The sequence below is a fragment of the Bos mutus genome, chromosome 12 (assembly GCF_027580195.1).
Source record: "Bos mutus isolate GX-2022 chromosome 12, NWIPB_WYAK_1.1, whole genome shotgun sequence".
In the NCBI taxonomy this organism is placed as follows: Eukaryota; Metazoa; Chordata; class Mammalia; order Artiodactyla; family Bovidae; genus Bos; species Bos mutus.
The window spans coordinates 26,153,914-26,176,191 of NC_091628.1; the positions used below are offsets into that span (position 1 = coordinate 26,153,914).

Sequence of the window (22,278 nt, forward strand, 5' to 3'; positions counted from 1 at the left end):
ATTCATCAATTCAGACATCAAATGGAGATACATGCTGAAATAAGTAAAATACATTTATCTTCAAAGTCAAATAAGGAAAACAGTCAAATGTGGGACAGCAAAATGTGAGGACAGATGAAATACACTGGGGAACACATGAAATCCTTAGACCCTAAGCCATGGAATCTCTCCTCAGTAATTTCTACCTTTTCTTTCAGTTTCAGGACTGAATTGCTATCACTGTCTTGGTTGTCAGGGAACATTATTTAAAGGCCCTACTAAATATTAGTCAGGCTATTACACGTTTTTACCTTTCTTGCTCTGGTAACAGATTTTAATTTCATGTTTCATCAGCCTATTTTGTTTCTGACAAGATATATTACAGCAAAAAAATAGACATTTGTAAAATTGCAACTGAAATCTTTCAAAGTCTGTCTTATGAAGAAAATGAAATTTTAAAATTTGTACATGTAAAGGAATAAATTCCAAACCTCTTATGGCATCATTATGTGTAAGTTTATAGCATTTACCAGAATTTACATTGTATGACAACCAGATAGCCTTTTGATCATCTCTGTTCACAGTTCTCTATAAACAACCAGTAGGTATTTATTAAAAGGTTCCAATGTAAAAAAAGATAATGCTTAAAGCCTATGTGTAATTTAATTTCAACCAAAGGATGTTCACAATGCTGTAAATGTCCTAGACTTTTACAAAAGCTTTCTGGGCATGTTACAAGTGGGACCACCACTGTATATGTAATCCATGAATACATGCGAAATTTAGAAATTTAATGATGAAACTCCCTAATACCTAAGAACTTCAAAGCTTCAAAGGAAAAATAGAGATAAATTATAAGGATGAATAAGTGATCTTAACTATATATTCATATGCTATGCCTTTCAAGAGTAAAACATGCAAAGCAGGGAGGCCAAATAGCCAGGTTCTTCTCCTGATGCTGGCTCTACTTTCAGCCAAGCCCCAGCCTATTTTACAGAGGTAGGATTAAAAACATACCTTGTAAGTGCTGAAACCGCCATAAAATAAAATAAATATTAAAACAGCTAGCTACACAGAAAGGTGAAATAATTATTTGATAGTTAAGCTTCACAAACGTTCAAGAATTTTCTATCCTTTTCATAATTTATTTCATTTTTAAATGATCTTAGTTAAATCAACTCCTTTACTTCTTTTCTGTGTGTTTGTGTGTGTATATAACATGTTACTGTAACTCCATCACAATCAAGATAAAAACAAGTTCGATCACACACAAAAAACTCATTTATCCTTAGACCTTTACAGTCACATTCTCCCAACAGCCAAAACAACCTTGGATAGCTACTTGTCTCTGATAGTGATATACTTTTGACTTTTCAAGATATGTTATATATATATAGAATCATACTGTATGTAATCTTAATATGTACTTCTTTACCAAAATATATTGTCTGAGAATCATCCAAATAGTTACATGTATCAGAAGTCTCTCTTTTTTTTTTTTCTTAACTTTTAATTGATGAAGAGTATTCCCTTGAATGAACAGACTATCTAAAGGGCACATCTGAACTGTACCTGTGCATGCTAAGTCGCTTAAGTTGTGTCTGACTCTTGCCGATCATATGGACCATACCCTGGCAGGCTTCTGTCCATGAGATTCTCCAGGCAAGAATAATAGAGTGGGTTGCCGGGCACTCCTCCAGGGGAACTTCCTGACACAACCCAGGGATCAAACCCGTGTCTTTTATGTCCCCTGAATTTGCAGGCGGGTTCTTTACCACTAGTGCCACCTGGGAAGCCCGAATTGTACCAAGATTATGGCAATTATGAACAGTTGGACTACTATAAACATTCACATAAAGGTTATTGTGTGAACACTTTTCACTTATTTTCTCACAAATACAAATCCAGGAGTTGAAAGTTGTTATATAAGTACATGTTTAACTTAATAACAAACTGCCAATTGTCAGAATGGCTGTACCATTTGCCAATCCCACCAGTAATACGTTCCAGTTGCTCTTCATCCTTGCTAGCACCTGGCATCATGCATATTTCATTTTTTTAGCCCTTCTAAAAATGTTCAGCTACATCTCAGAGCATTTTAAATATATCTGATAAGAATGTTAAACATTTTTTCATGTGCTATTTTGACATCCTTATATCTTCTTTGGTGAAGTATCTGCTCAAATCTTTTGTCCATTTTTTAAAACTGGATTTTATGCTTTCTTATTAATAGGGTTCAAGAGTTAGTAGTCTTGATATACATCCTTTGTCAAATAAGTGATTTTCTATCATCTTCCTCCAATCTGTAAAAGGTCTTCTCATTGTTTCTTTTGTAGAGTAGAATACTTTAACTTTGATGAAGCCAGTGTCAAATTTGCCAGTCTTTTTCTTGTATATATCGCACTTTTGGGTCATGTCTAAAATGACTTTGCCTAGCCTAGATCACAAAGATTTTCTCCTATGTTTTCTCAAAAAGTCCTACAGTTTTATATTTTACATTTACGGTCGATATTTGAGTTAGATTTTATTAAGGTGTGAGGTTGTAGTCAAGATTCATTTTTAGCATACAACTATCTTTCCTCCTATACGGTAGATTTCGCACCTTTGATAAAAACCAAACAAATAAAAGTAAGAGTACCTATTTTAGTTTTAAACAGAAAAGACTTCAGGGGAAGGAAAATATCAGAGATTACGAACAGCATTACCCAACGTTAATGGAGTCAATTTTCTAAGACAACATCTAAAGTGTATATACCTAACAACAGAGTTTAAAATTATGTAAAACAAAAACTGATATAATAAGGAGAAACAGATGAAATCATTATCATAGTTGGAGATTTCAACATCCCTATCTCAGAAATGGACAACTAGTGGTTAGAAAACCGGTTATGACTTAGTTGAACACAACAATAAACAAACAGCTGGAGATAACTGACAACTATATACTACTTCATTCAACCACAGCAGAATAAACATTTCTCTCAAGCTCACATAGAACATTCACTAAGATAGACTGCATTCTGGGAAACAAAACACATCTAATAAGTTAAAAATAATGGATATTACACAATTTACTCTCAGATTACAATGAAATTAACTAGAAACCAGAAAGACTTTAAACAGAAAGACAAATGGAAAATCCCATAATGTGAACATTAAACAATACACTTCTAAATAAAACATGAGTCAAAGAAGAAACCTTGAGAGATATTAAAAATATTTTAAATGAAGAAATGAAAATGAAAATATGACTTACCAAATTTGTGGAATAAAATGAAAGCAATGATTCCTGGGAAATTTATAACATTGAATGCTGTGATACTGTGATTTTAATAAAAAACATCTATTTGTTCTTGGCCCCATTTCTGGCACAGAGCTTTGACACAAAGCTCCCTTTAAATTTCTTTAGGGAGGGGAGCAATAAAGGTGTCTTTTGTCATGTTAGTGAAGTGACCTTTAGAATTTACTTAAGGATGAAAGCTAGTTGCCAATGTGCCGATGCTGCTGCTGCTGCTGCTGCTAAGTTGCTTCAGTCATGTCCGACTCTGTGAGACCCCACAGTCGGCCTCCCACCAGGCTCCCCCATCCCTGGGATTCTCCAGGCAAGAACACTGGAGTGGGTTGCCATTTCCTTCTCCAATGCATGAAAGTGAAAAGTGAAAGTGAAGTCGCTCAGTCGTGTCCGACTCTTAGCGACCTCATGGACTGCAGCCTACTAGGCTTCTCCATCCATTGGATTTTCCAGGCAAGAGTACTGGAGTGGGGTGCCATTGCCTTCTCTGAGTTGCCAACATAGCCAACCATATAATCAGAGGTTTGGAACTTTCAGTCCAGTCCCTCCCTCCTCCCACCTATTTACCTCCAGGGAGGAGAGAAGAGCTGGAGAGTGAGTTCAATCATCAACAGTCAATGATTTAATCAGTGATGCCTATATAATGAAGATACCATTAAAAAAAAAAAAAAAGAACAAGAGATTGGGAGAGATTCCAGGTATGTGAATAAAAGAAGATGCTAAAAGGTCTGGCACGTCTGGAGAGGGAATGAATGCTCTGTGTCCTTTTCGCATAGCTTGCCCTGTGCATCTCTTCCATTTGGATGTCCATCTGTATCCTTTATCATCCTTTTATAAAGGACTTTATAAAGTCCAGTAAATAAAATGTTTCCCTAAGCTCTGTGAACCACTCTAGCAAAGTAACAGAATCCAAGGATGGGAGGTTGAACTTCCAGTTTATAGCCAGTCAATCAGAAGTACTAGTAAGGATTTGGACTTGCAATTAGCATCTAAAGTCCAAGGAGGAGGCTATCAGAACCTACAATCTATAGTCAGTTGGTGAGAAGCACAGGTGATAATCTGGACTTGCAACCAGCAACTAAAGTGAAGAAAGCAAGTCCTGTGAGACTGAGCCCTCAACCTGTGGGATCTGATGCTATGCCAGGTTTGAGTGTCAGAACTGAGTTACATTATACAATACTCAGCTGGTGTCATAGAGAATTTCTTGGTGGAATGGAAGGAAAACCACACTTTTGCATGTTGAAACAGGGGTGTTCATACCTCTGTAATGAGGTAATTTTTAAAAATATATTTAAAAAAAAGACCTAAAATCAATAATATAAATTTCTAACTTAATAAGCTACAAAGAAAGAGAGTAAATTCAATCCAAAGTAAGAAGTAAAAATAAATAATAAGAATCAGAGTATAAATCAAAGAAATTGAAAATAGGAAATCAATTAAAGCAAAAGCTGATTCTTTAAAAAGATCAATAAAATTGATAAGCTTCTGGTCAAACTAACAGGAATAAAAAAAGAACAAGACAGGAATACTAGTATTAGAAATAAAAGAAGAAACATAGCCACACATCTCATGAAAAAAAAGTGTGAGCAATTCTATGCTGACAGACTTGAAAACCTAAATGAAATTCAGAACCATTCTGCCAAAAGTCACACAAGAATAAACAAACATTTTGAACATATCTACATCTATTAAAAAAACTGAATCAACAATTAATAAGCAGAAATCACCAATCCCAGATGGGTTCATTGGTGAATTCTACCTAACATTTAAGGAAGAAATTATACCAGTTAGTTCTCTACAGATTTTTCAGAGCATGGAAGCAGAGGAACTATTTTCCTAACTCATTATGTGAAAAACTACAATGAGTTAGGAAAAACTATCACTCAAATCAAAACTAGACAGTCATAATAAGTACATTCTAGACCAATATCTCCCATGAACAAATAGGTGAAAATTCTCAACAAAACCTGACCAAATTGAATTTAAACAAGATAAAAGAATCATACACCATAACCAAATGAGATTTACTCAAAGTATGCAAGACTGGCTCAAGATTCAAAAATCATTTTATGTCATCCAACACCCATTACAAAGCGTCCCTGGTGGCTCAGTGGTAAAGAACATGCCTGCCAACACAGGAAACTCAAGTTCGATACCTGGGTTGGGAAGATCCTCTGGAGAAGAAAATGGCAACTCACTCCAGTATCTTTGTAAGGGAAATCCCATGACAGAGGAGCCTGGTGTGCTACAGTCCACAGGGTCACAAGAGTCAGACACGACTTAGCGACTAAACGACACCAACAACAATTACCCATACAGCAATATGCTACAAAAAATTCTCAAGTTCATATCTATAGATGTAGGAAAAGCACTGGACCCAATCGAACAGCCATTCATGATAAAAACTCTCAGGGAACTAGGAATAAAGGGAAACTTTCTCAACTTGATAAAGACTATAAAAAACCTACAGGTAATGTCATATTTAATGATGAAAAATTCAATTTTCCCACTAAGATCAAAAAGAAAGCAAGGATGTCCCCTCTCACCGTTCCTTATCAACACTACACTGGAAGTCTCTGCTAATGTGATAAGACAAGAAAAGGAAATAAAACATACACAAATCGGGAAAGAAAACACAAAACTGTTTTGTTCACAAATACCATGATTATCTATTTTAAAAATTTGAAATAACTGATTAAAAAAAAAAACCCTCCAGGAACTAATAATCTATTAGTTCATTCATTGCTGGTAGGAATGAAAATGGTACAGACATTTTGGAAGAGTTTGGAGGTTTTTTATGGGACTAAACATACTTCTACCAGATAACCCAGCAATCATGATCCTTTGTATCTACCCAAAGGTGTTTAAAACGTATATATACACAAAAACATGCACACGGATATTTATAGAAGCTTTATTTTTAATTGCAAAGACTCAGAAGCAACAAAGATGGCCTTCAGCAGATGAATGGAAAAATAAACTGTGATACATTTAGACTATATTTAGTGCTAAAAGGAAATGAGCTATCAAACCATGAAAAGACACGGAGGCACTTTCACTGCATATTACTAAATGAAACAGGATAATCTGAAATAGTTGCACACTATATCATTTCAATTATATGACATTCTGGAAAAGGCAAAATTATGAAGACCATAAAAAGATCAATAGTTGCCTGGGGACAATCGAAAGGGTAAAACAAAAAATAAATTTGGGGAAGTGAACATACTTGTTATGATATTATAATATGGCTATATGCCATTATACTTTTTTCAAACCTATAAAATGTATGGCACCAAGATGAGGCCTTAAATATGGAGTTTAAGTGATTATGATCTATCAAAATATATTCATCCTTTTTAAAAAAGATGTTAAAATTTTGGTGACTGACACCGATAATAGGGGAGGGTATGTATTGGTGAAGAAAGGGAGTATATGAAGATCATTTCTGCTACTTCCTTTCAATTTTATTATAAATCTAAATTTTTCTGAAAATTAACAAAAATAAAAATCCACTTAAAAAAAAGAATGTCAAAAGTAACAGAAAATGAAGAACAGGTTATGAGCTTCTATCTGGAGGAGGCTCAGTCTGAGATAATTTCCTCACGGTTTGGGGTATATGTGCCTAAATATAAGGATGCTAGAGAAAAACCTCTGGGTGTTTTCCATCCAGGTAATAAGACCATGAATCCAGAAACAAAATAAAATAAAAGTCAATAAAATTACAATACTAAATTAATTAGAATAATACCATATTAATTATTTTATTAAAGATTACACTTATTGCACCTAAGGTCAACATATCCACAGGAGGGAACAGGAAGAGAGCAGAAACACTTGGGAGTTTAACACACAGTTTCCACCAGAAATATTGTGTGCTTCTGAGTATGAACTGTGAATATTCAGGCATATGGTAATTTTTCTCAGAAAAGCTAGTGATACTTGTGTTAGTTTTAGACTGTACGAGTATCATAATATCAAAATGAATGAAACAATTTACCTTATTTCAGAAGCAATGTAAAGACATAGAAAAACTAAAAGAAATGAATGTTATTCCATGCATAAAATAACATCTTCAATTACAAAATATTATTAAAATGTTGAAGAACAGAGAATGTGGATATGCAAACTAGAGGAAAATTGAGGCAACAAATGCATAAAGATGTGACCGGTTGCCAAAATTCCTGAAATTAATCATTTGTATTTCATTCCTTTGCCAAAACAATGCCTTTCTTTGTTTGTTTCTGGTCAAATATAAAGCAGAAGCCTTCCTTTATGGCAGGAAAAATTCACAAAGCAAAATTACGTGTTGTAAATTAAAACAGCACAAAATAACATAGCACTAAAAACAAGTTTCAGTAAATGTAAAGGAAACTTTTTATGAAGGAATTATTGTAGAAAAGCGATCATTTATGGAAAACACTTTAAAATGGGCTGTAGAAAAAAAGCTTATTTGAAAAGTCAATGTAATCAGACATCGTAAGTCTGAAAGAAATAAAATGTCCTTTCTTGTTGATAGCTGACAAACCCATTAAACTGTTAGATGTACTACAAACTGTATTACCAGATATTTTCTGTAAAGGATCCACTGAGTAAAAAAACTTTGCTGACAAAGAAAAGGTTATTTGAACATTACACTATATTTTCCCTATGTTTCAGGCAGAATACTGTATTTTAATTTTTATTTACAGATTAATTTCTACAATAAATTCAATGTAAATTCCATTTTACTCTACTTAAATCTCACTACACAAATTATTTGGTTTTCCTCCTTTAATAGTAATAGGTGTGTGTGTGCTGTTGTTGCTATTTTTTATAGTCACTGAGTCATGTCTGACTCTTTTGCAACCTCGTGAACTATAGCCCACCAGGCTCCTCTGATCATGGGATTTCCCAGGCAAGAATACTGGAGTGGGTTGCCACTTCCTTCTCTGGAGGATCTTCCCAACCCAAGTATTGAACTCCAGCACTGTCAGGTACGTTCTTTACTACTGAGCCACATGGGAAGCCCCAGTAGTGGTATGCTGCTACTGCTAAGTCACTTCAGTCGTGTCCAACTCTGTGCGACCCCATAGACAGCAGCCCACCAGGCTCCCCCGTCCCTGGGATTCTCCAGGCGAGAACACTGGAGTGGGTTGCCATTTCTTTCTCCAGTAACGGTGGTATACATACATCAAATATATTTTCTGAGTCTGTTTTGCTTCAAAGAACACTTTCATTACCAATTTTATAAACTTAAAAAAAAAAAAGCCAAAATAGCAAATATGCATATAAAGAAGTGAAAGATATATATATATTCCTAAGAAATATACAGAAAATAATTCTACAGATACAGAGTCTTAAATGTTTAAATACTTCTGGAAACCAAAATGATAATAATTATATTCTATATATACAAACAACAACCTCCATAAGGGACAGAACCATTACACACAAGAACTGATTTCACTTCTTTAACCTATCAGTTCCAGTGAAACATATGTAGAAATATTTGATATTATATGTATAATAGGCACTTTTCCCTGAACTAAAAACCAGAAAACATGGTCAAAGAATTTTTATATCACTTTGAAGTGTAAGTGGAAATTTAGGTTGTTAAGACATTGAAATGCTAAAATTTTCAGGTAATTTTGTTAGTTGATATATGACAATGATGTTAATCAAGACTTCAAAATGAAAATTTAATTATTAAAGGGGCTATAAAATTCAAGAAAATTACTGGAATATCTTTGGCTAGCCAGATATTTTTTAGGGAAAAAAATTGATTTACACCCACTGAAGAAACGAGTCATAAATATTCACCTTACAAGAGTATTCTTAATTATAAGATCATTGACACAAATGTTTTATGGGATTTGCTAAATTTTTTATAGCTTATATTTGATCAGTCTATTAAACAACCTCTATTGTAACTAGAAACAGAAAGAACACTTTTCTGATAAAAATATTTACATAATTACAAGAACTCATTTACATGATCACTTGTGGTTGGTTTTTAGTTTATAAAATTTGTCAGTTAAAAATAGCATTAAAATACATTTTAGTAATACAAAATTGCATCACATCAAATAGACTACCTACTATTCTCTGAGGAAATAAAACTCAATAATGCTTACTATGTACCAAAGGCTCTTTGTGATAGATATTTTATATATTCTATCTTACTTTAATTTATATTACTATCAGATAAAGACTGCATTACTAAAATCACTCCACATCTTGCAAAGGTGATTCTTAAAGAGTTAATAATCATGGCAGTTCAGAGTGAGAGTTCTGGAATTGGGCTTTCAGAATTGTAATTCTGGTCCTAATCTGCCACTTAATCTCTGTGACCTTTAACAGGCATGAAATTTTTCTCTCCCTTATCAGCAGAGAGGATTAAATGAGATATTATAAACAGCTAATGGCATACAGTAAGCTCTCAGTAAATGCCTTGGGTTAGTACTACACACCCTCAGATAGCCCCAGCACCTAAGAACAGATAGCTTAAAACAGAATACAAGTTTGAGCCTTAGTCTGCCCTAACAACAAAAGATGCATAACACTGTCTCTAAAAAGAGCTACTCAGTGTATTTTTAATCCTTTGATATACAAAATCCTATTTATATCTTGTGCCAGTAAACAGGTATTTTTTCAGAACACATTATTTCTAAGTCAAACACATGGGGAAGATTTGTTTTGCTTTCTATCATCTATAGAATTCAGTAACATGTACTCAAAAAAAGAAGTTGGCGGCTAAGTTGGAGAAGACAGGACATTAACTGTTAATGTCTTGATATACGACCATTCAAATCAAAGGAATATGGTATTTTTAATATACAGACTCTTCGTTACACATAAAATACAGAAGCCATGATTATTTCAAGATTGGAATTATACTTCTTGAAATCATTTATTAAATACTTGTTCATTATTTACTCATTATATAAGTATTTATTAAACCTTTAGTGAAAGGCAATTTGTTTAATTATTGCTCTCGATGACCGCTTGACAGAATGGGATTGAAAAGTCCAATACAAACATTATTAATCCATGAGAAATGAAAAAACTTCCAAATAGCTTTCATCACCGGCAGAATTACTCAAGGTGATGATGGTGATTGAGAATCATTATGAATAGGATGGAATCACTATAACAACTCTGCATAGATGAATTAGTCAAAAATATCACATTAAAAATACTGTATGTGTTTTCAAAAGCTATCATTTATTACATTTTTAGTTCACTTTTTGTTTGTTTTACAATAAAGGCTAAACTACATGTCAAAAGAAAAAGCAGTGAAAAATCTTACTATTGGATATTTAATGGGGATGCTAATGGGGTAGCTACAAAATCTAAAAACCAGCTAAAGAGCACCATCTCAAATCCTTGCAGGTATTTTATAACTCGGTATTGGCTTCCAAACATGGGTTAACACATTCCTCACTTTTAAACCACTATACCTAGAAAATGGATAAACAGTTCACAATCAGTTTTAATCACTACAACTGAAATTCAAAGTATGAGTCCTACTTCATCACTTAAATAAGTAATTTTCCATTGTAAATAACATCATTGGTAGAACAGCTCAAACAGAAAATAATATGACTCCTACCATAACAACCAATCTCTATGCTTGATGAAATATATTTAAAATATAAAACCATAGTATTAGGATAATCTTAAATAACCCACTGTCATCCGAATAACAAACCCAGCATATATTCAGTGCCTATTGTATCAATCTACATATTTTATTGCATTTAATAATCTAGTGAGCTATTATTATTCTAATTATATAATGGTAGAAACTAAAGAACAAAATAGATAACACACTCAAAGTTGTATTAATGATAAATGCTATATAACACAACACTTCAAAGCAATTATACTGCAATAAACACTTTTTAAAATAATCATTGTGCTGTTGTTCTTCTTCAGTCCCTGAGTCACGTCTGACACCTTTAGACCCTATGAACTACAGCACCCCAAGCTTCCCTGTCCTTCACCATCTCCTGGAGTTTGATCAAATTCAGTGATGCCATCCAACCATCTCATTCTCTGGGGCCGCTTTGTCCTACTGCCCTCAATCTTTCCCAGCATCAGGGTCTTTTCCAATGAGTCGGCTCTTCACATCAGGTGGCCAAAGTACTGCAGCTTCAGCATCAGTCCTTCCAATGAATATTCAGGACTGACTTCCTTTAGGATTGACTGGTTGGATCTCCTTGCAGTCCAAGGGACTCTCAAGAGTCTTCTCCAGCACCACGCTCAAAAGCATCAATTCTTCTGCACTCACCTCCTTTATGGTCCAACTCTCACATCCATACATGACAACTGGAAAAATTAGCTTTAAATATACAGAACTTTGTTGGCAAATTGTGTCTTTGCTTTTTAATACTCTGTCTAGGTTTAGGTTTGTCACAGCTTTCCTTTCAAGGAGCAAGTATCTTTTAATTTCATGGCTGCAGTCACCATGTGCAGTGCTCTTTGAGCCAAAGAAAATAAAATCTGACACTGTTTCTACTTTTCCTCCCATCTGTTTCCATGAAGTGATGGGACGGGATGCCATGATCTTAGTTTTTGAAAGCTGAGTATTAAGCCAGCCTTTTTACTCTCCTCTTTTACCCTCATCAAGAGGCTTTTTAGTTCCTCTTAGCTTTCTGCCATCAAAATGGTATCATCTGCATATCTGAGGTTGTTGGTATTTCTCCTGGCAATCTTGATTCCAGTCTGTGCTTTCATCCAGCCTGGCATTTCACATGATGTACTCTGCATATAAGTTAAATAAGCAGGATGACAATATACAGCCTTGGTGTACTCCTTTCCCAATTTGGAACCAGTCTGCTGTTCCATGTCTGGTTCTAACTGTTGCTTGTTGACCTGCATACAGGTTTCTCAGGAGGCAGGTAAGGTAGTCTGGTAGTCCCATCTCTTGAAGAATTTTCCACAGTGTGTTGTGATCCACACAGTCATAGGCTTTTCTATAGTCAGTGAAGCAGGAGTAGATGTTTTTCTGGAATTCCCTTGCCTTTTCTATGATTCAACGGATACTGGCAATTTGATCTTTGGTTTCTCTGCCTTTTGTAAATTCAGCTTTTACATCTGGAAGATCTTGGTTCACGTACTGTTGAAGCCTAGCTTGAAGGATTTTGAGCATCACCCTGCACACGTGAGATGAGCACAACTGTACAACAGTCTGAATTCTTTGGCACTGCCTTTCTTTTGGATTGGAATGAAAACTGATCTTATCCAGTCCTATGGACACTGCTGAGTTTTCCAGATTTGCTGGAGTATTGAGCCCAGCACTTTAACAGAATCATCTTTTAGGATTTGAAATAGCTCAGCTGGAATTCCATCAGTTTCACTAGCTTTGTTTGAGTAATGTTTCCTAAGGCCCATTTGACTTCACACTCTAGGATGGTTGTTTCTGGGTGAGTGACCACACTGTCTTGGCTATCCAGTAAGACCTTTTTGTCTAGTTATGTGTATTCTTTCCACCTCTTCTTAATCTCTTGTGCTCCTGTTAGGTCTTTGCTGTTTCTGTCTTTTATTGTGCCCATCTTTGCATGAAGTGTCCCTTCAGTATCTCAAATTTTCTAGAAGAGATCTTTAGTCTCTCCCATTCTATTGTTTTCCTCTATTTCTTTATATTGTTCACTTGAGAAGGCTTTCTTCTCTTTCCTTGCTGTTCTCTGGAACTCTCTTCAGTTGGGTACATCTTTCCTTTTCTTTCTCTTCTATTTGTAAGGCCTCCTTAGACAACCATTTTGCCTTCCTGCGTTTCTTTTTCTTGGGGATGGTTTAGGTCACCACCTCCTATACAATGCTATGAACCTACTCTGTCTGCCAGATCTAATCCCTTGAATGTACTTGTCACCTCTACTGTATAATCATAAGTGATGTGATTTAGGTCATACACTGGAGGTTTTCCCTATATTCTTCAATTTTAGCCTGAATTTTGCAATAAGGAGCTGATGATCTGAGCCACAATCACTTTCAGGTCTTGTTTTGCTGACTGTATAGAGCTTCTCCATCTTTGGCTGCAAAGAACATAATCTGATTTCAGTAATGACTATCTGGTGATGTCCATGTGTAGAATCATCTCTTTTGCTAGTTGGAACAGGGTGTTTGCTATGACCAGTGTGTTCTCTTGACAAAACTCTTGTTAGTCTTTGCCCTGCTTCATTTTGTAGTCCAAGGCCAAGCCTGCCTGTTACTCCAGGTATCTCTTTGACTTCATATTTTTGCATTCCAACTCCCTATAATGAAATGGACATCTTTTTTTGATGTTAGTTCTAGAACGTCTTGTAGGTCTTCAAAGAACTGTTCAACTTCAGCTCCTTCAGCCTCTGTGGTTGGGGAAGAGACTTGGATGTTGCACGGTTTGCCCTTGAAACAAATCGAGAGAACCAAGAGCATTTGTCATTTTTGAGACTGCACCCAAGTACTGCATTTTGGGCTCTTCATTGACATGAGGGCTACTCCATTTCTTCTAAGGGATTCTTGCTCACAGTAGTAGATATAATGGTCATCTGAATTAAATTTGTCCATTCTGTTCCATTTTAGTTCACTGATTTCTAACATGTAGATGTTCGCTTTTTCCATCTCCTACTTGTATGCTGTATGCTCAGTTGCTTCAGTCGTGTCCAACCCTTTGCTACCCTACAGACTAGCCCACCAGGCTTCTCTGTCTCCTCCTTGATCACATCCAATTTACCTTGATTCATGGACCTAACAGTCCAGGTTCCTATGAAATATTGTTCTGTAGAGCATTGGACCTTACTTTCACTACCAGATACAGCCACAACTGAGTATCATTTCCACTTTTGCGCAGCCTCTTCCTTATTTTTGGAGCTATTTCTCTGTTCTTCCCCAGTAGCATACTGGACACCTATCAACACGGGGGGCTAATCATCAAATGTCATATCTTTTTGCCCTTTCATACTGATCATGGAGTTCTTGAGGCAAGAATACTGGAGTGGTTTGCCATTCCCTTTCCAGTGGACCATTTTTTGTCAGATGGCAATAATAATAAATAAACTTGGGGTTTGAATTCAAGTTTTTCTAACTTGAACATTCACACTAGTTAACAACTATAATATGTAGCCTTCATGATAAAACAAAGTCATAAATTTCTCCTGTACATACAAAGCCTATTTTTAAAGGCTCTAGAAAATAATTTCTTCAATAAGTTATTTTAATATTAAGACTGCAATATATACAGTAAAACTCATCAATGATTAGAATAATAAATTATAGTGTCAACAGAAGTGAGACTTATATAAACAATAAAATGCTTCATAAATCAGGCTACTGAGTGGAGGAAAGTACATGAAACTAAGATGTTTTAGCTTGAAACATAAAAGGCAAAGAATTAACTTACTTCAGAGCTTATCTCAATTTTTCCAAAAAGTAGTCAAGAATTAGACAATATTGCAATTTGGGGCATATGTTTATTATACAAAAAAACATTTTCTAAAATAGGCATATATAAAATATTGTTGAAGATTTTTAAAGTTCAAATAGATTCTTATTCATCTGTGCATGCCTGCATGTGTGCTAAATCATTTCATCGTGTCCAACTCTGTGTGATGCTATAGCCTGTAGCCAGCTGGGAATCTCTATCCATGGGATTCTCCAGGCAGGAATACTGGAGTGGGTTGCCATACCCTCCTCCAGGGGATCTCCCCAACTTAAGGATAGAACCCACATCTCTTTAAGTTTCCCGCATTAGCAGGCAGGTTCTTTACCATTAGCACCAAGGGAAAGGGAAGTTGCTCAGTTGTGTCTGACTCTTTGCGACCCCATGGACTGCAGCCTACCAGGCTCCCCCATCCATGGGATTTGCCAGGCAAGAGTACTGGAGTGGGGTGCCATCACCTTCTCTGATGGAAAGCCATCCCTATTCATCTACAAGTTTAAAGTTAACTCCAGTACTTTGGCCACCTCATGCGAAGAGTTGACTCATTGGAAAAGACTCTGATGCTGGGAGGGATTGGGGGCAGGAGGAGAAGGGGACGACAGAGGATGAGATGGCTGAATGGCACCACTGACTTGATGGACCTGAGTCTGAGTGAACTCTGGGAGTTGGTGATGGACAGGGAGGCCTGGCGTGCTGCGATTCATGGGGTCTCAAAGAGTCGGACACGACTGAGCAACTGAACTAAACTGAACTGAAAAATAAGATAACATATCCTATTTTAAATTCTCTTTCATATGAATTTAAGATGTAGCCCCAAATTAAGGAATTCTATCAATCCTTGTCCTAAAGCTAACAATTTATGTTCTTCAAGTAGAGGGCTATGTTCCATTTAAAAATTTTTTTCAACATTTTAAAAACTGAAAGACAGTACTACCACCAAAATGGTGGCCCTCCAAACTTTAAATATAACAAAAGACTTCATTACTGATACACACAAATGTCAAAAAGCCAACCTCAGACATTAAGAGCTTTGAAGTAACTAATGAAAAACTATTAGATAAGAATTCAAAATAGCACATAAGTGAACCACACAGGAGGGCTGAAATACATACCCAAAACAGGTATGTATTATTACTGAAACGGAAAGTGATACATTTCTTATTATACTTTTTTTTATTGGCCATAAACTAAGAACATATATATCACTGAAAAAATTAAAGTTATTGCATGGAAAAATTAACATGAATGATATAAAAGAACTAAAAACAAATCCAAATGAAAATCAGAAAGCTGATCCTTTATACTACCTTTTACCTGTTATAAAATAAATACAATTTAAATATCAAAATATAATAAAAACACTAAAATGAGTTTTGAAAACAGGATACAACAAATAATCATGTCCTTGGTCCTGGTCCTTGGATGAATGGACCAGATACCTGTTAAATAGTTTTAGCACTGAGATTTTATAACTATTCAATAATATAAATTATTGTAATCATTTTAGGTGTAACATTCAAACTGCATAATCTTTCTATTTTTTTTTCTGCATGAAGCAAATAGTGATTTGCTTCAGGTTAAATATTATATATTATAATCATAATAATTATATTATAAATATAATTATTATAATATATTTCAGGTTAAAATAATTATGGACTTAGTATTAATTCATAAGAAATATTTAAAGTACACATGAAGTTTTCTAATTGCTATTTCACTTCTAACTTCTTTTCATAGCACTTACTAGGTTTTAAATTACTGATCATAATGTGTCCTAGTTCACTTAGATGATAAAGAACAAAACATTTGCATTTAAATTAGGACTGGGATTTAAAGTTTCATTTTTCAACTAAGCTGATCTACTTCTCAGTAAAATGACTGAAGATCTCATAGCAAAGTAATATCTCAGCAGGACATGGCCTCCATACTCATTTTCACATCAAATGCTAACCATTACATTATACTGATTTAAAAAAAAAAAGAAAAAAAGCATGACCCATGGATGAGAGCTGAGTTTTATAAATGTACAGGTCAGATTTAGATTTAGATTTATACTTTACATAAAGATGGTCCCAATATAGGGACAATATTAGGAGCAATATTAAGACAGAAGTTTGTTAATAGCTAATTTAAATAATTAATATGAAAAATCATGTTACATTTCAAGACCTCTAAATTTTTCCCATCTTAATTTCATTCACTAGTTTTTCTATCAATTCAAAATTGGATGATCCATAAAGAATCTCATGTATATATGTACATATTAATGAAGCATTTCTATGTTACTGTTTAGTAAACTAAATTGTTTACTTATATAACTTTCCCTTTAAATTCTCCAAACATATACAGAAATAGTTAAACTATTTGTGTAATTCACATTTAACTTATGCCATAAATGATTCTACAAAATAAGGTTAAATTGGAGTTTAATACATGAGGTATTTTTTTAATTAAAAAAAAAAAGAAATTATAAAAATTGCACATGAAATAAATCTAATTAGAAATTCTGAATATATAAAACATGGATATGCCACTGATTAGATTTAGGCTCTTAAACATAAGAAAAAAAGCTAATTTCAATTAATATTGTGCTAGTATTATGATACTAGCATTATAGAATAATACTAATATTTAGGATATAAATTGTATAACTGTTATTAAATACTATTCTTGAGAATAAACTTTACCCTAGTAATTTTGTTTAATCTGACAGGATTTCACCAACAATTCAAACAATGACCATTCATTTGCAAAGGGAAAGGCCAGGACTGACACTTTTCCTACTTCATATTATAATCATTATGCTATACCTAGTAAGAATTTTTTTATTTTTTATCAAGGAAGTCACTCCTTTGTGGTTATAAAATTTGTCAACTTTTTTTTTACTTTGCGTAAATATATCTGCCTTAATCCTAAAGAAACTTTATTAGCATTTTAAGGATAAAAACCACTATTATAATATATTTACATAGCACCAAGGGCACCATGCATAATCTAAACAATTAAAAAATACCATAAGTTACATATTGAAAGAAAACTTACCAGACAGTGGTTTCCACTTGACTGTCATTGAGCTGCCGGTTGTCTAGTTGTGCAAAAAGTGGGAAAAGCACTTGAATCCCTCCAATTGAATGAATTGCACTATGAATTGAATGTGTAACTATAGCTTTTACATCCTATGTTCAAAAACAAAAATGCTTATTAAATTTTCTAAAGCATATTATCACTATTTCCTTGTTTCAAATAACTTTGTTAAGAAAATTAAATAAAATAGATATTTTTAAATCAATTTTTAAAATTTTAAATCAAAATTATATAATTTTATACACATTTAAAATAAAAATTTGAAATATTTTGATAATCACTTAAATTTAAAGCTTAAGTTGAGAGATTTTTACACTGAAAATATGTGTCTAAATCAAAATATATTTTAAAATAAGAGATGCTATTAATCAATACAAAAGCACTCAAGTAATTTTTATTAGGGAAAAAATACTTACAGGAAAGTATTTTTATATTTACAATTATCTATTTACTAATTCACTGATTTTATTTCAAAGGATAAGAAACATAAAATATAACAGAAAAGACAGATTTCCTACTAAGGAGACAAATCCAAGGTAAACTATATTGCCAAATAAAATGCAGAAGGCAACAACACCATTCAAAGAACTAGAAAACCAAAAAAGAAAAACAAACAGCAACTGGAGATTTACAGGCGAGCAATGAGGGTTCTTGCCTGGAGAATCCCAGGGACGGAGGAGCCTGGTGGGCTGCCGTCTATGGGGTCGCACAGAGTGGGACACGATTGAAGCAACTTAGCAGCAGCAGCAGCAATGTATAAAATGTAAAATAAAGACACAGTGTTGATGAGAACATTAAGACTAAGCTACTATTCACCTACCTGGAGCATTAGAGCATGTGGGGAATGCACAAAGATCGAAGCGTTTTCCTTTGGTGATGATTCCAGGCACAGTTGAGCATCAGTGGCTTTAGCGTTATATGTAAATGCAATACTACTTGCAAGTTTCCCATCATACAGAACCTGTTTATGATGTTCTGCTAAATGAATATCACTTTCAGACTTAAACTTGAAGGTGCTCTGAAAAAATAAAACTTAAGTTAAACACTCTTTAAATGAAACATAAAAATCTCAAGTTTTAAAGCAGAAAAACATTTAAGATAAATGATTTGTTGTGACATTTCCATGTGTTGGGAACTTGTCAGTGGCATTATTTTGTTATTCTCACCTCAGTTCTGTGAGTTACAGTTTATTATGCTAATAAACATCTTCATGTTATCATTTTTACTAAAATTGTGATCATATATAAAATAATTTTATTAAGATATTATAAGGTCAGATGGTATTAAGTGTAAATAGGCTTTTACTTCAATAATTCATAACATAAATTAAAATTTATCTTGTTAACACTTTCAAAAGCATGTATAGAAGTAAACAGTGCCCGGCACATGAACTATTAATAGAGAAACAACACTATCGGTTGAGACTAAAGAAAGTTTATTCACAAAAATATGTCTTTATTACAAAAAGTGTATCAAGATAGTGGTATCAATGCTACTCCACAAAAAATCACAATAGCCATTTCAAAACCCAGAAGAAAAGTTCATGTTATCACTTTAAATAAAGGACAAGAAATAAAGGACCACAATAAGAAAAGTATGGTTAGAAACAGTTAAAATTTCTCTGCAGGTGTATAAAACTGACAATGATAAATACATTTAACCTTTGCAAAAATCACATATTAGTATCCCATCACTTTAAGGCAAATAGATGTGGAAACAATGGAAACAGTGACAGACTTCCTTTTCATGGGCTCCAAAATCACTGCAGATGGAGACTGCAGCCATGAAATTAAGACACTTGCTTCTTGGAAGAAAAGCTATGACAAACCTGGACAGCATATTAAAAGCAGAGACATTACTTTGTCAACAGAGGTCTGTCTAGTCAAAGCTATGGTTTTTCCAGTAGTTATGTTTGCATGTGAGAGTTGGACCATAAAGAAGGCTGAGCACTGAAGAATCGATGCGTTTGAACTGTGGCGTTGAAGAAGACTCTTGAGAGTCCCTTGGACTGTGAGGATACTAAACCAGTCAAATCTGAAGGAAATCAGTCCTGAATGTTCATTGGAAGGACTGATGTTGAAGCTGAAACTCCAATACTTTGGCCACATGATGCAAAGAACTGACTCACTGGAAAAAACCCTGATGCTGGGAAAGATTGAAGGTAGGAGGAGAAGGGGACGACAGAGGATGAGATGCTTGGATGGCATCACTGACTCAATGGTCATGAGTCTGAGCAAGCTCCTGGAGTTGGTGATGGAAGGCCTGGAGTTCAATCCATGGGATCACAAACAGTCAGACACAACTGAGTGACTGAACTGAACTGCATGCAGATCAAACATGTCAGGACAAATTTAGCCAATTATCTACAGTTTTCTGAACTACTACTGAAAGAGTCTTACTAACTTGAACCTGGATGCAAATTGTTCATTATTAGCATGTCAGAAGATAGGAGCAGCATGAAAAATGAAATCTGTGTGTATGTTGCTATAGATGGTACCTTTACTTTTTAAATGTATGCATGTCTATATATTTGAATATTAGACATAAGGTAAGAAAATGTCACTATTTTGGACCAGATCTTTTGCTATCTTCTCAATTAAATGGGATGTAGAACATTATCTCTCATTTCAATGTTTCCTAATTTAATTGTTTTTATAACTCACGGATTCATACAAGATAGAGGTAACAGGTAAATTAAAATCTGAATCAAAGACTCTACTTCAATTCCTAATGTACTAAATAGGTGACATTATAACAGGAAATTGAAACAAAAAATTCTTTTAAAAATATTTTAATAAATATATGAGCTAACTACTGGCAATACAAAATCCATGTAATTGCCTCCTTCACTGATTGCCTTAGTGTTATAAAATAAATACTTTATTATGTATGTCAGAAAAATCATAAACGGTCAAAATGTTTAACATCTGAATATTTTTAAGATGCTATTTAAAAAATTACTGGAGTACAGTTGATTTAAAATGTTGTATTAGTTTGCTACACATCCACTTTTTTTTAATGCATTCTTCCCATACAGGTCCTTATGGAGCATTGAGAAGGGTTTCCTGTGCTATACAGTAGGTCCTTATTAGTTATCTATTTTATATATAGCAAAGTGTATATGTCAATCCCAACATTTGTGTTTTTAACACCTTCTTAGAGTAAGATTTAACAAATATGTTAGAATTTTGACCTATTTTGTGAACCAAAGATCAAAAGCACTATTAATTATTTTAGAGTAAAACCAAAGAGCTAACTTGTAGAAAGGAGAAGGGAATGGCACCCTACTCCAGTACTCTTGCCTGGAAAATCCCATGGGCGGAGGAGCCTGGTGGGCTGTCGTCTATGGGGTCACACAGAGTTGGACATGACTGAAGCGACTTAGTAGCAGCAGCAGCAGCAGCAACTTGTAGAAATAAAATTATTTGAGGGAATTTGGGAGAACGGTATATAGAACACTGAGACACTGGGGAACCTGACCAAATAAGTAAAGACTACAGGAGTTGGATAAGATAAAGGCAAACTGTAGGACAATCAAGTAGAGAAGTGAAGTCTCTTTATGCTGTTAATAATATACCAAGAAGAGCAATATGTAAAGGATGGGAATAGCAACTGGAAAAAGAGCAACATATGCTCTTAGTAGAGGCTACATTAGGATTTTTTTATAAATTTGGCATCAAAAGCAAAGACAACAAAAGCAAATATTAACAAGCGGGACTACATAAAACCACAAAGTTTCTGCACAGCAACAAAGAGGAAAAGTGAAAGTGAAGTCTCTCAGTTGTGTATGACTCTTTGCGACCCCATGGACTGTAGCCTAACAGGCTTCTCCATCCATGGGATTTTCCATGGACAAGAGTACTGGAGTAGGTTGCCATTTCCTTCTCCAGATCTTCCCGACCCAGGGATTGAACCCAGGTCTCCTGCATCGTAGGCAGATGCTTTACCATCTGAGCCACTAGGGAAGTAAACTAGGAGAGAATATCTACAAATCATATGTCTGATTCAGGTATGACCTAAATCAAATCCCTTATGATTGTACAGTGGAAGTGAGAAATAGATTTAAGGGCCTAGATCTGATAGACTGCCTGATGAACTATGGAATGAGGTTCTTGACATTGTACAGGAGACAGGGATCAAGACCATTCCCATGGAAAAGAAATGCAAAAAAGCAAAATGGCTGTCTGGGGAGGCCTTACAAATAGCTGTGAAAAGAAGAGACACTAAAAGCAAAGGAGAAAAGGAAAGATATAAGCATCTGAATGCAGAGTTCCAAAGAATAGCAAGAAGAGATAAGGAAGCCTTCCTCAGCGATCAATGCAAAGAAATAGAGGAAAACAACAGAATGGGAAAGACTAGAGATCTCTTCAAGAAAATTAGAGATACCAAGGGAACATTTCATGCAAAGATGGGCTCGATAAAGGACAGAAATGGTATGGACCTAACAAGCAGAAGATATTAAGAAGAAGTGGCAAGAACACACAGAAGAACTGTACAAAAAAGAGCTTCACGACCCAGA

At 34.6% G+C, this 22,278-nt stretch overlaps 1 protein-coding gene across 5 annotated transcripts in view; it reads right to left on the bottom strand.

Moving 5' to 3' along the window:
* The window catches only part of NBEA (neurobeachin), a 672,120-nt gene that overhangs the window by 505,537 nt on the left and 144,305 nt on the right, over positions 1 to 22,278 (bottom strand). For all 5 annotated transcript variants that reach the window (XM_070380422.1, XM_070380424.1, XM_070380423.1 and 2 more), the window contains exons 9-10: positions 18,580 to 18,777; positions 17,718 to 17,851 (exon numbers count right to left, since the gene is read on the bottom strand). In XM_070380422.1, the coding sequence (XP_070236523.1) occupies positions 17,718 to 17,851; positions 18,580 to 18,777 (332 nt within the window). The remainder of the gene's footprint in view (positions 1 to 17,717; positions 17,852 to 18,579; positions 18,778 to 22,278) is intronic.